General features: G+C 50.4%; 1 protein-coding gene across 3 annotated transcripts in view; it reads right to left on the bottom strand.

The window, feature by feature from the left end:
* The window catches only part of SEMA4A (semaphorin 4A), a 77,711-nt gene that overhangs the window by 12,092 nt on the left and 49,770 nt on the right, over positions 1-15,849 (bottom strand). For all 3 annotated transcript variants that reach the window (XM_075607923.1, XM_075607924.1, XM_075607922.1), the window contains exons 3-9: positions 13,925-14,085; positions 13,288-13,350; positions 10,779-10,877; positions 10,178-10,289; positions 4,695-4,811; positions 3,670-3,809; positions 1,802-1,974 (exon numbers count right to left, since the gene is read on the bottom strand). In XM_075607923.1, the coding sequence (XP_075464038.1) occupies positions 1,802-1,974; positions 3,670-3,809; positions 4,695-4,811; positions 10,178-10,289; positions 10,779-10,877; positions 13,288-13,350; positions 13,925-14,085 (865 nt within the window). The remainder of the gene's footprint in view (positions 1-1,801; positions 1,975-3,669; positions 3,810-4,694; positions 4,812-10,177; positions 10,290-10,778; positions 10,878-13,287; positions 13,351-13,924; positions 14,086-15,849) is intronic.

Below are 15,849 nucleotides of genomic sequence, written 5' to 3'. Positions count from 1 at the left end.
ACCAGTAATGATCTGGTATGCTTCTGGTAACATCATGGGCTTCAAAGTCCCAAAATTGTATGCAGTATGGCAGAGTAACATGCAGTATTGTAAAGTAACATGCATTATGCAGTATGGCAGAGTAACGCAATATGGCAGAGTAACATGCAGTGTGGTAAAGTAGCATACAGTATGGCAGATTAATATGCATTATGCAGTATGGCAGAGTAACATGCAGTATGGTAGAGTAACATGCAGTATGCAGTGTGGCAGATTAACATGCAGCATGCAGTGTGGCAGATTAACATGCAGCATGCAGTGTGGCAGATTAACATGCAGTATGCAGTGTGGCAGATTAACATGCAGTATGCAGTGTGGCAGAAAAACATGCAGTATGCAGTGTGGCAGAGTAACATGCAGTATAGCAGATTAACATGCAATATGCAGTATGGTAGAGTAACATGCAGAATGCAGTGTGGCAGAGTAACATGCAGTATGCAGTGTGGCAGAGTAACATGCAGTATGCAGTGTGGCAGGGTAACATGCAGAATGCAGTGTGGCAGATTAACATACAGTATGCAGTGTGGCAGAGTAACATGCAGTATGCAGTATGGCAGAGTAACATGCAGTATGGTAGAGTAACATGCAGTATGCAGTGTGGCAGAGTAACATGCAGTATAGCAGATTAACATGCAGTATGCAGTGTGGCAGAGTAACATGCAGTATGCAGTGTGGCAGAGTAACATGCAGAATGCCGTGTGGCAGAGTAACATGCAGTGCAGTATGCATTATGGCAGAGTAACACGCAGTGTGGCAGAGTAACACGCAGTGTGGCAGAGTAACACGCAGTGTGGCAGAGTAACACGCAGTGTGGCAGAGTAACACGCAGTGTGGCAGAGTAACACGCAGTGTGGCAGAGTAACATGCAGTATGCAGTATGGCAGAGTAACATGCAGTATGGTAGAGTAACATGCAGTATGCAGTGTGGCAGAGTAACATGCAGTATAGCAGATTAACACGCAGTATGCAGTGTGGCAGAGTAACATGCAGTATGCAGTGTGGCAGAGTAACATGCAGTATAGCAGATTAACATGCAGTATGCAGTGTGGCAGAGTAACATGCAGTATAGCAGAGTAACATGCAGTATGCAGTGTGGCAGAGTAACATGCAGTATGCAGTGTGGCAGAGTAACATGCAGAATGCCGTGTGGCAGAGTAACATGCAGTGCAGTATGCATTATGGCAGAGTAACACGCAGTGTGGCAGAGTAACACGCAGTGTGGCAGAGTAACACGCAGTGTGGCAGAGTAACACGCAGTGTGGCAGAGTAACACGCAGTGTGGCAGAGTAACACGCAGTGTGGCAGAGTAACACGCAGTGTGGCAGAGTAACACGCAGTGTGGCAGAGTAACACGCAGTGTGGCAGAGTAACACGCAGTGTGGCAGAGTAACACGCAGTGTGGCAGAGTAACACGCAGTGTGGCATCTGGCCAACATTTTTTTATGTACCATATTGCCCCTGAATATAGTGCTATGCTTTTTTTCCTAAAAATGTCCTTCGGAAAACTGTTAGGGACGTATTATGTGCGTATTATGTGCGTATTATGTGCGTATTATGTGCGTATTATGTGCGTATTATGTGCGTATTATGTGCGCGGCCGCGCTGTATTCGGGCCAGTACGGTACTAGTCTGTTTATAAATGTGCCAGTCACCAACATTTCCCTCCGGTAACAATCACTGCCGCCGGTTACCTTGCGTCATAGGGGACTCGTGCATTGCATTGTACACAGTGACACATTGTATCTCCTTCCCCGGCCCTTACCACTGCGAGCTGAACACGCCATAGAAGGTGCTGCGCTCAGGATCCTCCGGGTACAACAAGGAGACATGCTGGAGAACGTTGAAATGGAAGTAGTCGGGGTGGGAGCAGAGCAGCTGGGCTTTAAGGAACGTGGTCCATTTGTTCTGCAGAACTTTATCCCCTCCAACATCGTTCTGCAGGACACAAAGCAATTGGAATTTATCTGATGTAGCAGCAAAGCTATGAACTTGCAATCCACGTTCCCACGTTTGTTGTGGATTGTGGCACCGATTCATGGACCAATATGAGAGTACTTTATGGATGAAATTATAGTGTACAGAACTTTCCAAACCTCACAAGTCTCTTCTTCACATGTACATAGCCAGGGCTCGACAAATGCACTCGCCCGCTCGCCACAGGCGGGTGAATTTTGGCCGCTATAGAGTGCTTACCTGCGGCAGGGCCCGGCGGCGTGGTGCGGCGATCTACGTCTTGCCCTGCAAATTGTACTCTTTCCCCTGCAGGTCCTGAAAAAATGGCTGCATCACGGCGTCCCGTTGCCATGACAATGGAAACGGCGGCCATTTTTTCAGGACCTGCAGGGGAAAGAGTACAATTTGCAGTGCAAGACGTAGATCGCCGTACCACGCCGCGGGGGAGTCGTGAGTGGGGGGGGGGGGGGGGTGTGAGGGAGTTTTTATGAGGGGGGGAGGGGGCAGTGACTTTGGGGGAAGGGGGGCGTGAGTGGGTTTTTCCCTAGTTTGTCGAGCCCTGTACGGAGCTTTCCAAACCTCACAGGTCTCGTCTTCAAGAGTACTGCACTGTTGAAGTGTATGTGCCCTTGACATCGCACTTGAAAGAGACCAGTGAGGTTTTTCACTAACAAAGAAGTGTCATGCTGGATCTCTAAAAAGCATCACAACATTACAACAAATCTATACTTCTCCAGGACCTATATGGTTACTACAGCTTTGAACTGCTGCCATACAAAACTGGTAGAAATTAAACATCAATGTGCTGCTTATTGTGGCCTAACCTCTGTTGCACTGAAAAGACATACATTTAGGCCTGAAAATGCATCTTCCTCTGCATGACACCAGCCACAAACTAGTTGTAATACAGAGGTAATCTCTTACTCATAGAAGAATGCTAATGTAAGTTCAACAGCGATTAAATATGTGTAAGGCCCCCGGAAATACGTATTTCATTTCTACATTCTACGAGGTAAATGTCGCCTACCTCGTATGTGATAAGTGGGTCTCTAACTGACCTAGTGCCTGGAAGGGAGGAGGAAGCGGGGTCCTGTGAGCCACCCTCTTATCACATAAAGAGGATGTCCCTAACCCCACTGACTTCTTATCAGCCAGGGGCTGTCTCAGATTAAAGCAACGAAGACAACACGTGTGTGAGATGCAGAGGGGAGTTATTCAAGTGTTGTAATCAGCCTGGGTGAATGGAGCGATCCAACAGGCCGGGCGCGATGGCCAAGGTGTAAAGTGCCTAGGCCGGGGGGTAAGCAACTCCGGTCCTCCAGCCCCCCCGAACAGGTCAGGTTTTCAGGATATCTCAGCTTCAGCACAGGTGGCTCAATCAGTGGCTCAGTCTGCAACTGAGTCACTGATTGAGCCACCTGTGCTGAAAAATGGATATCCTTAAAACCCAACCGGTTAGTGGCCCTTGAGGACTGGAGTTGCCCACCCCTGGGGTAGTTGGCAAAACCAAATACAATTAGGTTATGGAGGGTCACGTAATTACAGACAAAGGCAGCCAATCAGAGTGCTCCATGCCGGTCCGACAGCACCAGCGCCGGGTCAGCTCCCCTAACTTGGGTTTGCTTATTGGGGACGCAGCCTTATCATGACAGCCAGTGACCTCTGAACCTCACGTACTTTGCACACGCGGGCGACACGGGACACCTTGAACTTCTCGTAGAAGTCAAACTCCTTCATCGTCTCTTCGAAGAAGAAATACACCTTGCTGTCAGCAGCGGGGCCCGGAGCCACGAAAGAGGCCACGAAAGAGGTGTCGGCTGAGGGACAGAGAGAGAACATTTTAATAAACACCTGCACTGCACCGAGGTTCAGCTCAGCCTCACGGGGCCGGCGGGCTTTCCGTACGCAAAAAACCGCGGGAGGCTTTCAAAACGCATTGCAACGCCATGTTACCCTTTGGGTTATACTCGTGGCTACTGTCCCACGCCCACAGTCGCTCCTACCATCCACTGCACCTAACCACCATCAAGGCCAGGTACTGCCATCTACTGCACTTACCCACCATCAAGGCCAGGTACTGCCATCTACTGCACCTACCCACCATCAAGGCCAGGCACTGCCATAAACTGCACCTACCCACCATCAAGGCCAGGCGCTGCCATCCACTGCACCTAACCACCATCAAGGCCAGATACTGCCATCCACTGCACCTAACCACCATCAAGGCCAGGCACTGCCATCTACTGCACTTACCCACCATCAAGGCCAGGCACTGCCATCTACTGCCCTTATTCCCTCACCTGCTGCCTCTGTAACTCTCCTATTATACCACTTAGATTGTAAGCTCTCCGGGGCAGGGATTTCCTGTCCTAATGTCTGATCTTGTTTGTTGCGCTTATTGCATTATAATGCCCTGTACCGTCTCTCTTGTCAAGCGCCGAGCACACCGTGGGCCGCTATATAAAGCTATACATACATGATGATGGAGAACCCCTGGTCACCTACCCTCTGCATGGAAAAATACTACGGAGTGGGGCGTATATATTTCATTTATATTCTCCACCATCACCTCTAACATTTAATAACCCGCGCCAACGCCCTCGCCGCGGGGAGGCGCTGCCCTGGCGCTGTGCAGGTGGCTCTGACCAACGCACGTCACGCGCGAGCAGCAGCGCAGCGGGGCCGGTGATTCGGACGCTTACACTGTAACCAGCCCAAGGATGCGTCGGTCTTCAGCGCGGGTCTGTTGCTGAGGTTATGGAAGATGATGGGCTCGTTGCCTTGGAAATTGTTCATCGTCGCCGTGTACAGCTCGCCGTCTGCAGAGACAGAGAGAGGGGCGTCCCGGTCACACCCACACAGGGTGGGACATGGGAAAAGACAAGAGGGTAACTGTAATTGTCGCTTATAACAGAGGTTTAAGGATATCCCAGCTTCAGCACAGGTGGCTCAATCAGTCCCTGCTTCAGCACAGGTGGCTCAATCAGTCCCTGCTTCAGCACAGGTGGCTCAATCAGTCCCTGCTTCAGCACAGGTGGCTCAAGCAGTCCCTGCTTCAGCACAGGTGGCTCAATCAGTCCCTGCTTCAGCACAGGTGGCTCAATCAGAGGCTCAGTCTTTGATTGAGCCACCTGTGCTTAAGCTGGGATATACTAAAAACCTGACCTGTTGGTGGCCCTTGGCGACTGGAGTTGAGCTCCCCTAGGTTATCTATACTATAATTGTAAGTTGGATTCCATTTGTTTGTATGTCCGAAGCATCGAAATCTCAGAAACACGTATTCTATATTACATTCCCCGGGCGAAGCCGGGCACAAAAGCTAGTAATGTGTACAGCAGGGCCCCAGTCACGCGGCAGGTTCCGTTCTAAGGACCCGCCGCAAAGCGAAAATCGCCGGAAAGCGGATCTGGCGATTTTCATCATGTGCGCATGCGCAGACCGGCAATGCGCCACTCTACACATGCGCAACTTCGGCAAAGCCCCCCATTCTGCGCATGCGCGACCCCGGACCAGCCCGTTCTGCGCATGCGCAGACAATGGCACTCCCCTTCTCGGTATCGCCGTGAAGCGGGGCCTTCCTGTGTAAGAAAATGAAAGAGAAACATCGTACAGACTTCCCACCCCTCGCAGAACCATATATAGGAGAAGTAAAACCGGAGAAACGTGGTGCGTAAAATAGAAATCCCAATCATAATATCTACACATATTGTCACCGGTAGGCGCGCCGGTATTATTTCTGTGTTCACACGTGTCTGACCTCCTCATCGGACGCGGCACGGCTTCCAGTACGTCATGAAGATGGGACTGCTGTGTTTGTAATGTCTTCGATTTCCTCGCGTGTACCTGCCCCTATACCCCGGCACCGTTTCCCTATACACCTGCCGCTATACCCCAGCACCGGATCCCTATACCCCGGCACCGTTTCCCTATACACCTGTCCCTATACCCCGGCACCATTTCCCTATACACCTGCCGCTATACCCCGGCACCGTTTCCCTATACACCAACATAATTTCAGAATGCAGTGATAAAACCTGTCCTGTCTGCTGTGAATAAAAACAGTTTTCTTTGAATTAAAGTCTCTGGCGCCCTCTATCAGCCATCTGCAACTAGCTCAGCTTACACACCCAGCCTGCCGCACACCGGCCCCTGACATCCAGCTTACACACCCAGCCTGCCGCACACCGGCCCCTGACATCCAGGTTACACACCCAGCCTGCCGGACACCAGCCCTGACATCCAGCTTACACACCCAGCCTGCCGGACACCAGCCCTGACATCCAGCTTACACACACAGCCTGCCGCACACCGGCCCCTGACATCCAGCTTACACACCCAGCCTGCCAGACACCAGCCCTGACATCCAGCTTACACACACAGCCTGCCGCACACCGGCCCGTGACATCCAGCTTACACACCCAACCTGCCGCACACCGGCCCCTGACATCCAGTTTACACACCCAGCCTGCCGCACACCGGCCCCTGACATCCAGCTTACACACCAATCCTGCCACACACCAGCCCCGAGATCCAGCTTACACACCAAAACTGCCGCACACCGGCCCCTGACATCCAGCTTACACACCCAACCTGCCGCACACCGGCCCCTGACATCCAGTTTACACACCCAGCCTGCCGCACACCGGCCCCTGACATCCAGCTTACACACCAATCCTGCCACACACCAGCCCCGAGATCCAGCTTACACACCAAAACTGCCGCACACCGGCCCCTGACATCCAGCTTACACACCCAGCCTGCCGGACACCAGCCCTGAGATTTAGCTTACAGACCCAGCCTGACGGACACCTGCTCCTGAGATCCAGTTACACACCCAGCCTGCCGGACACCATCCAGCTTACACACCCAGCCTGCCGGACACCAGCTTGAGATCCAGCTTACACACCCAGCCTGCTGGCCACCATCCCTGAGATCAAGCTTACACACCCAGCCTGTCGGACACCAGCCTGAAATCCAGCTTACACACCCAGCCTGCCACACACCAGCCCTGAGACCCAGCTTACACACCCAGCCTGCCGGACACCAGCCCTGAGATCCAGTTTACACACCCAGCCTGCTGGACACCAGCTTGAGATCCAGCTTACACACACAGCCTGCCGGACACCAGCCCCTGAGATCAAGCTTACACACCCACCCTGCCGGACACCTGCCTCTGAGATCCAGCTTACACACCCAGCCAGCCGGACACCAGCCCTGAGATCCAGCTTACACACCCACCCTGTCGGACACCAGCCCTGAGATCCAGCTTACACACCCAGCCTGCCGGACACCAGCCCCTGAGATCCAGCTTACACACCCAGCCTGCCGGACACCAGCCCCTGAGATCCAGCTTACACACCCAGCTTGCCACACACCAGCCCCTGAGATCCAGGTAAAGAAATATTGCATTGCACAACATCTGCACTTCCACGCCTACATTCACCTGTGCAATTCCCTCCTTTTAAGCCGGGTAAGGAGAGGGGTTATACTATATAATAATATTAATCGTTACTACTACTGTTATTAACATGATTTAGAACCAATCCAACCCCTAGGACTTTGCCCCACATCCTGGAAGTTGCAGGGAGAGGCGCCTCACTTCTCCCTGACTCACCAGCACACGGACACTTCCTGTACTGCACGCTTACGCCGTTACTGCACCTCTCACCGCTTGTAAACACGGAGCTCCTCTTATCTCCTTACCGTATACACACCCTCAAGTACATATCCGGCCTGTCTGCAGCACCACCACTGCAGGCATGACTGAGAGATCAATCAAGAGCTTGATACGTCTCTTTACTTGTATCAGGAAGTCTCTCGTTAGTTACAAAGGTTTTACAGCCCACAACACGCCTCTGAACACAGACATGTTTGTAGAAAGGGAAGGTATACAGGGATAGGCCTAATAAGTAAACATGGGAAGGATATTGATCCAGGGAGTAATCGGATTGCCAATATTTGGAGTCAGGAAGGAATTTATTTCCCCCCTCATGAGAATGAATCCGTTATTGCAGCGGTTCTCTGTATCAGTCCTCAAGAATACGCCGCACTTGTCACTGGGAACACAGACTGTCAGCGTGTCCGCGATTAACGTTTACCTGTGTGAGTAATGGTGGCGCCGTCATTCCAAGGGCCACCGCAAAGCTTACACATGACCTGGGGCTTTGAGGAATGACAAACAGCCCGGTCACCAAAGATAAAGATCGGTTTCCATTATTTCCCAATACTTTCACAGGGGGCGCGTCGGATGTGTTTATGGAATGTGTTACTCCTGTATGTGCCACGTGTGAAACACGCCGTGGCCTGGTTACTTCCGTTCTAGGCAGGACTGTCCCTTCCAATCCCAGTACTTGGAACCCAGGAATACAGAGGGGAGGTCAGGTTTTCAGGATATCCCTGCTTCAGCACAGGTGGCCCAATCAGTCCCACCTTCAGCACAGGTGCCCCAATCAGTCCCTCCTTCAGCACAGGTGGCTCAATAAGTCCCTGATTCAGCACAGGTGGCTCAATCAGTCCCAGCTTCAGCACAGGTGGCTCAATCAGAACCAGCTTCAGCACAGATATCCCAATCAGTCCCTGCTTCAGCACAGGTGGCAGAATCAGTCCCTGCTTCAGCACAGGTGGCAGAATCAGTCACTGATTCAGCACAGGTGGCACAATCAGTCCCTGATTCAGCACAGGTGGCACAATCAGTCACTGATTCAGCACAGGTGGCACAATCAGTCACTGATTCAGCACAGGTGGCACAATCAGTCACTGATTCAGCACAGGTGGCACAATCAGTCACTGATTCAGCACAGGTGGCACAATCAGTCACTGATTCAGCACAGGTGGCACAATCAGTCACTGATTCAGCACAGGTGGCACAATCAGTCACTGATTCAGCACAGGTGGCACAATCAGTCACTGATTCAGCACAGGTGGCACAATCAGTCACTGATTCAGCACAGGTGGCACAATCAGTCACTGATTCAGCACAGGTGGCACAATCAGTCACTGATTCAGCACAGGTGTGGCACAATCAGTCACTGATTCAGCACAGGTGTGGCACAGTCACTGATTCAGCACAGGTGTGGCACAATCAGTCACTGATTCAGCACAGGTGGCACAATCAGTCACTGATTCAGCACAGGTGGCACAATCAGTCACTGATTCAGCACAGGTGGCACAATCAGTCACTGATTCAGCACAGGTGGCACAATCAGTCCCTGATTCAGCACAGGTGGCACAATCAGTCACTGATTCAGCACAGGTGGCACAATCAGTCACTGATTCAGCACAGGTGGCACAATCAGTCACTGATTCAGCACAGGTGGCACAATCAGTCACTGATTCAGCACAGGTGGCACAATCAGTCACTGATTCAGCACAGGTGGCACAATCAGTCACTGATTCAGCACAGGTGGCACAATCAGTCACTGATTCAGCACAGGTGGCACAATCAGTCACTGATTCAGCACAGGTGGCACAATCAGTCACTGATTCAGCACAGGTGGCACAATCAGTCACTGATTCAGCACAGGTGGCACAATCAGTCACTGATTCAGCACAGGTGTGGCACAATCAGTCACTGATTCAGCACAGGTGTGGCACAGTCACTGATTCAGCACAGGTGTGGCACAATCAGTCACTGATTCAGCACAGGTGGCACAATCAGTCACTGATTCAGCACAGGTGGCACAATCAGTCACTGATTCAGCACAGGTGGCACAATCAGTCACTGATTCAGCACAGGTGGCACAATCAGTCACTGATTCAGCACAGGTGGCACAATCAGTCACTGATTCAGCACAGGTGGCACAATCAGTCACTGATTCAGCACAGGTGGCACAATCAGTCACTGATTCAGCACAGGTGGCACAATCAGTCACTGATTCAGCACAGGTGGCACAATCAGTCACTGATTGAGCCACCTGTGCTGAAGCTTGCATTGCCTTAAAACCTGACCTGTTGGGGGTCTTCAGGACTGGAGTTGAGAACCCCCTATGTTATTGGATAATGTGCCACTGGGGTCTGCGTTTGCCTTTCTCTGCATCATCAGACAGTAAATAGAAATATAGGATAAGTATCTGTCATATAAATGTAACATAGGTTGAACTTCCCGGACATCTACTCTATGTAACAAGGATCACTAGGTTCTTTGTGCTTGTACACACTATCGGTAAAGCGTTGTGGAGGTACTTACCCACCATGACCGCCGTGTGCTTGTGGCGAGGGTCGAAGGGGGACTGACCTTTCCCGTCATAGGTGAGGGGATCCCCAAGGTCGTTGGTAGGGATGGAGAAGGTTTCCAGGTCCTGAATGAGATACAGAGAGTGCGGGTGTCAGACACAGGTATGTATCACATGGTATAGGATTGCAGGCCAGTGAAATAAGAGCAGTACATATAAGTATAATATATGCATTTTCCGCCCGGTAATGTAACCCCAGCTCAGTGCAAGCACTTTCGTTTCAGAATTTAAGATGTATTTAGCAGAGTTCTAAATTCAAAACCTAACCCAGGGGTTCTCAACAGGTCAGGTTTGCAGGATATCCCTGCTTCAGCACAGTACAGTCTTCAGCTGAGCCACTGATTGAGCCACCTGTGCTGAAGCAGGGATATCCTCAAAACCTGACCTGTTGGGGGGTCTTGGGGACTGGAGTTGAGAACCCCTGCCTTAACCCTAAACATGAGACCCTTTCTCTGCCAGGGAATGCAGTCCTGGCCCCCCGTGGCAGGGAAGGGGCTTTGGGTACAGCCCGCTGGGGGTCTCTGACCTATACAATGCAGATACATTGTTACTTACAATGAGCGTACAGCTGGGGCTGAAGGCGTTTGTCCCGCACGTGTACAGATGGGTGTTATTCATCGGGAGCAGAATACGGATGAAATTAAAACACTCGGTCTGCGGGAGACAAATGCAATGTGATTACAAACAGATCTCTCCTCCGCTGCACGAGCCTGCACAGATGCCCATGATATCGAGACGCCTTACCCTGATGTATTAAGGTAATGGGGGCGAAGGGGGTGATCCAGGCTAGGACAGGGCCAGTATGCACAGAATTAATCACGAAGCAGCAGCACTCCGCCCCGAGGAAGCCCCAGCAGAAGGGTCGAAACGCTGGAACTTTGCAATGCAAGTGATAAACGTACTTAGGCTTTATTTAGTTAACGGAGAGCTGCTGCGTTCCCTTGATGTAGACAGATTAAGGGATCTTCATTACTCAACACTGGTGTTGTCTCATAGTCAGTTGTGTAAGGATCGGCAGGATACGGGACGGGATGTGTCACAGACCCCAGGCGCTTAACAAAGGGCAATGGTGGATCACCAACTTTTAAGACATATATTTGTACAGACTGTCCCCAAAAGAGACGTACGTGTTTGTAACAATTACATCAGATGAAGTGTAAACGAGGACATTTTGGGGGCACCTGTAATGCTGTTTTGCAAGTGAACCTAATGAAGTCTATGTAAATACGTAGAGAAAAGTGTGTTTAGACGCAATGCTGTCTTTTTGGAGCAGAGCTGCAACATGTGTAACTACAGCGCCTCACCCCAAAAGTACAATGTTACATTTGCATCACTTTTTGGGGTCAAATAAAAGTGGGAGGAAATGGTGCAGAATGTGATACTTCTCGTTATAATCTGTGCACCATGTAACTCCCCCCAACTCCTCCTACTGACTCTCCCCAAGGTGCAAGCTGGGACAGAGACGCAGAATGTGATACATCTCATTATAATCTGTGCACCATGTAACTCCCCCCAACTCCTCCTACTGACTCTCCCCAAGGTGCAAGCTGGGGCAGAGACGCAGAATGTGATACATCTCATTATAATCTGTGCACCATGTAACTCCCCCCAACTCCTCCTACTGACTCTCCCCAAGGTGCAAGCTGGGGCAGACGCAGAATGTGATACATCTCATTATAATCTGTGCACCATGTAACTCCTCCCAACTCTTCCTACTGACTCTCCCCAAGGTGCAAGCTGGGACAGAGACGCAGAATGTGATACATCTCATTATAATCTGTACCCCATGTAACCTCCCCAACTCCTCCTACTGACTCTCCCCAATGTGCAAGCAGGGGCAGAAGGGAAATGCCCCGATTTTGCTCCAAAATTGCCCTGATCGTACACCCCAACCATTTTAGCAAGTTGCTGAGTACATTAGGAAGCTTCCTGGGATCTTATTGCAGAGGTTGTAAGACTGTTTGAAGACGCAGCCCTGGAGCAGGAGAGGACCACACAGATACATGGTTACTAAAGCTGTGATTTCAGTAAAGCGTTTCCCACATTCGGGGAATTTCCACTTCAGACACTTGCATTCTTTTTTGGAACGTTGCTATATACTAAGAACGATGGCATTTCTATCCACGTGTCAGTGTATCAGTGTACCATCCCCTCCTGATCTCTCATTGTGTAATCGGAGGGGGTACCAGCCCCCCCTGATCTCTCACTGTGTAATCGGAGGGGGTACCAGCCCCCCCTGATCTCTCACTGTGTAATCAGAGGGGGGTACCAGCCCCTCCTGATCTCTCACTGTGTAATCAGAGGGGGGTACCAGCCCCTCTTGATCTCTCACTGTGTAATCGGAGGGGGTACCAGCCCCCCCTGATCTCTCACTGTGTAATCGGAGGGGGTACCAGCCCCCCCTGATCTCTCACTGTGTAATCAGAGGGGGGTACCAGCCCCTCGGGATCTCTCATTGTGTAATCGGAGGGGGTACCAGCCCCCCTGATCTCTCATTGTGTAATCGGAGTGGGGTACCAGCCCCCCTGATCTCTCATTGTGTAATCGGAGTGGGGTACCAGCCCCCCCTGATCTCTCACTGTGTAATCAGAGGGGGGTACCAGCCCCTCCTGATCTCTCACTGTGTAATCAGAGGGGGGTACCAGCCCCTCTTGATCTCTCACTGTGTAATCGGAGGGGGTACCAGCCCCCCCTGATCTCTCATTGTGTAATCGGAGGGGGTACCAGCACCCCCTGATCTCTCACTGTGTAATCAGAGGGGGGTACCAGCCCCTCCTGATCTCTCACTGTGTAATCAGAGGGGGTATCAGCCCCTCTTGATCTCTCACTGTGTAATCGGAGGGGGTACCAGCCCCCCCTGATCTCTCATTGTGTAATCGGAGGGGGTACCAGCCCCCCCTGATCTCTCACTGTGTAATCGGAGGGGGATACCAGCCCCCCCTGATCTCTCACTGTGTAATCGGAGGGGGTACCAGCCCCCCCTGATCTCTCACTGTGTAATCGGAGGGGGGTACCAGCCCCCCCCTGATCTCTCACTGTGTAATCGGAGGGGGGCTTTTCTTACCTCATTGCTTTTCGCCTTTGATATACAGTTGCTTATCTGCGAGTGACTCGTCTTCCATGAGATCTGGGTGAGAGTGAAACAAGCCAAGAGTAAGGGGGCTGCACGTGTACACTGGGGGTTCGGGGGAGGAAACGGGGAGGGGAGAGAGAGAGAAAGGCAGAGGAGGAAGGGGGGGAGAGAGAAGGGAGGATGGGGAGAGAGAAGGGCAGGGAGGAGGTAGTGGAGAGGGGGGAGAAGGGGGGGGGAGGAGAAGAGACACCTGCATCCTGCATGTTCATACTCAACACCTAAAGTGTTGCAATATATTGCAGAGGGTGGGCAAATCTACAGGATGTTCATCTTATTTAACCTCTTACGTGCCGTTCAAGTCCAAGGTAAGCCGGTCCCTCAGGCTCTGGTAGACTTAACACTACAAATGCTGACAGGACATGCAAATACAGGGCAAATCTAAATAGTCACAATCAAGAAATAAAACTAACAAAAAACCTAAAAAAAAAAACTAAAAAAAAAAAACCTAACAAAATTAATTGCGGCAGATATCGCCAGCGCCCCAAAGCCAGAAAGGAGAAGATTCCCTGCAGAAAGCGCGAATCGTTGTAGCATTTGGAAGGTTAGGAAGGGGTTCATTGCGCCGGACCTGTTTCAGTAGCTGGATACACCCCGTTTCTTTGACGCTGAGGGACAGGATATTATCTCTGGCGCCCACGTACAGCGTCTCCCTGTTCTCACTGAGAAGCAGCTCGTCATAATTCAGGACTTTGTCCAGGAAGAAACTGCTCACAGCTCTGCTGGGGTCGCCTGTATATAACATATAACATGGGGAGATCCTTCATACTACTATACAGGGCAGTGCAAAAATAAACCACGAAGCATGCAATCTAATAACTCCTCCTATTGCTCCATATAACCGCTCCCTATAATTCCTTCTATGTCCTATAACTCCTCCTATTACTCCATATACCCTCTCCCTATAACTCCTCCTATTACCCCATATAACCGCTCCCTATAACTCCTCCTATTACCCCATATACCCTCTCCCTATAACTCCTCCTATTACCCCATGTACCCACTCCCTATAACTCCTCCTATTACCCCATATACCCTCTCCCTATAACTCCTCCTATTACTCCATATACCCACTCCCTATAACTCCTCCTATTACCCCATATACCCTCTCCCTATAACTCCTCCTATTACCCCATGTACCCTCTCCCTATAACTCCTCCTATTACCCCATATACCCACTCCCTATAACTCCTCCTATTACCCCATATACCCTCTCCCTATAACTCCTCCTATTACTCCATATACCCACTCCCTATAACTCCTCCTATTACCCCATATACCCTCTCCCTATAACTCCTCCTATTACTCCATATACCCACTCCCTATAACTCCTCCTATTACCCCATATACCCTCTCCCTATAACTCCTCCTATTACCCCATATACCCTCTCCCTATAACTCCTCCTATTACCCCATATACCCTCTCCCTATAACTCCTCCTATTACCCCATATAACCGCTCCCTATAACTCCTCCTAAAACTTCATATATCCCCTCCCTATAACTCCTAAAACCTCATATAGCCGCTCCCTATAACTCCTTCTATTACCCCATATAACCCCATATAACCACTCCCTATAACTCCCCCTTTTACCCCATTTAACCGCTCCCTATAACTCCTATTACCCCATATATCCGCTCCCTATAACTCCTAAAACCTCATATAACCGCTCCCTATAACTCCTCCTATTACCCCATATAGCCGCTCCCTATAACTCCTTCTATTACCCCATATAACCACTCCCTATAACTCCCCCTTTTACCCCATTTAACCGCTCCCTATAACTCCTATTACCCCATATATCCGCTCCCTATAACTCCTAAAACCTCATATAACCGCTCCCTATAACTCCTCCTATTACCCCATATAGCCGCTCCCTATAACTCCTTCTATTACCCCATATAACCACTCCCTATAACTCCCCCTTTTACCCCATTTAACCGCTCCCTATAACTCCTATTACCCCATATATCCGCTCCCTATAACTCCTCCTTTACCCCATATAACCGCTCCCTATAACTCCTCCTATTACCCCATATAACCGCTCCCTATAACTCCTCCTATAACCCCATATAACCGCTCCCTATAACTCCTCCTATAACCCCATATAACCGCTCCCTATAACTGCTCCTATAACCCCATATAACCGCTCCCTATAACTCCTCCTATAACCCCATATAACCGCTCCCTATAACTCCTCCTATAACCCCATATAACCGCTCCCTATAACTGCTCCTATAACCCCATATAACCGCTCCCTATAACTCCTCCTATAACCCCATATAACCGCTCCCTATAACTGCTCCTATAACCCCATATAACCGCTCCCTATAACTCCCTATTAATTCCTTGATACAAATTCTTTTTATATTGTAAGATAACACAAATTACATTAAAATCACTAAACGCATTGTTTATATATTATTGCTTTTCTAATATATGTTAAGAAGAAATAAAGAAAGAGAAGAGGCAGAGAGAGGCAAAGAGAAGAGAGAG

Source organism: Ascaphus truei, chromosome 7, assembly GCF_040206685.1.
Source record: "Ascaphus truei isolate aAscTru1 chromosome 7, aAscTru1.hap1, whole genome shotgun sequence".
Classification (NCBI taxonomy): domain Eukaryota; kingdom Metazoa; phylum Chordata; class Amphibia; order Anura; family Ascaphidae; genus Ascaphus; species Ascaphus truei.
This window is presented reverse-complemented; position numbering and strand designations above follow the sequence as displayed.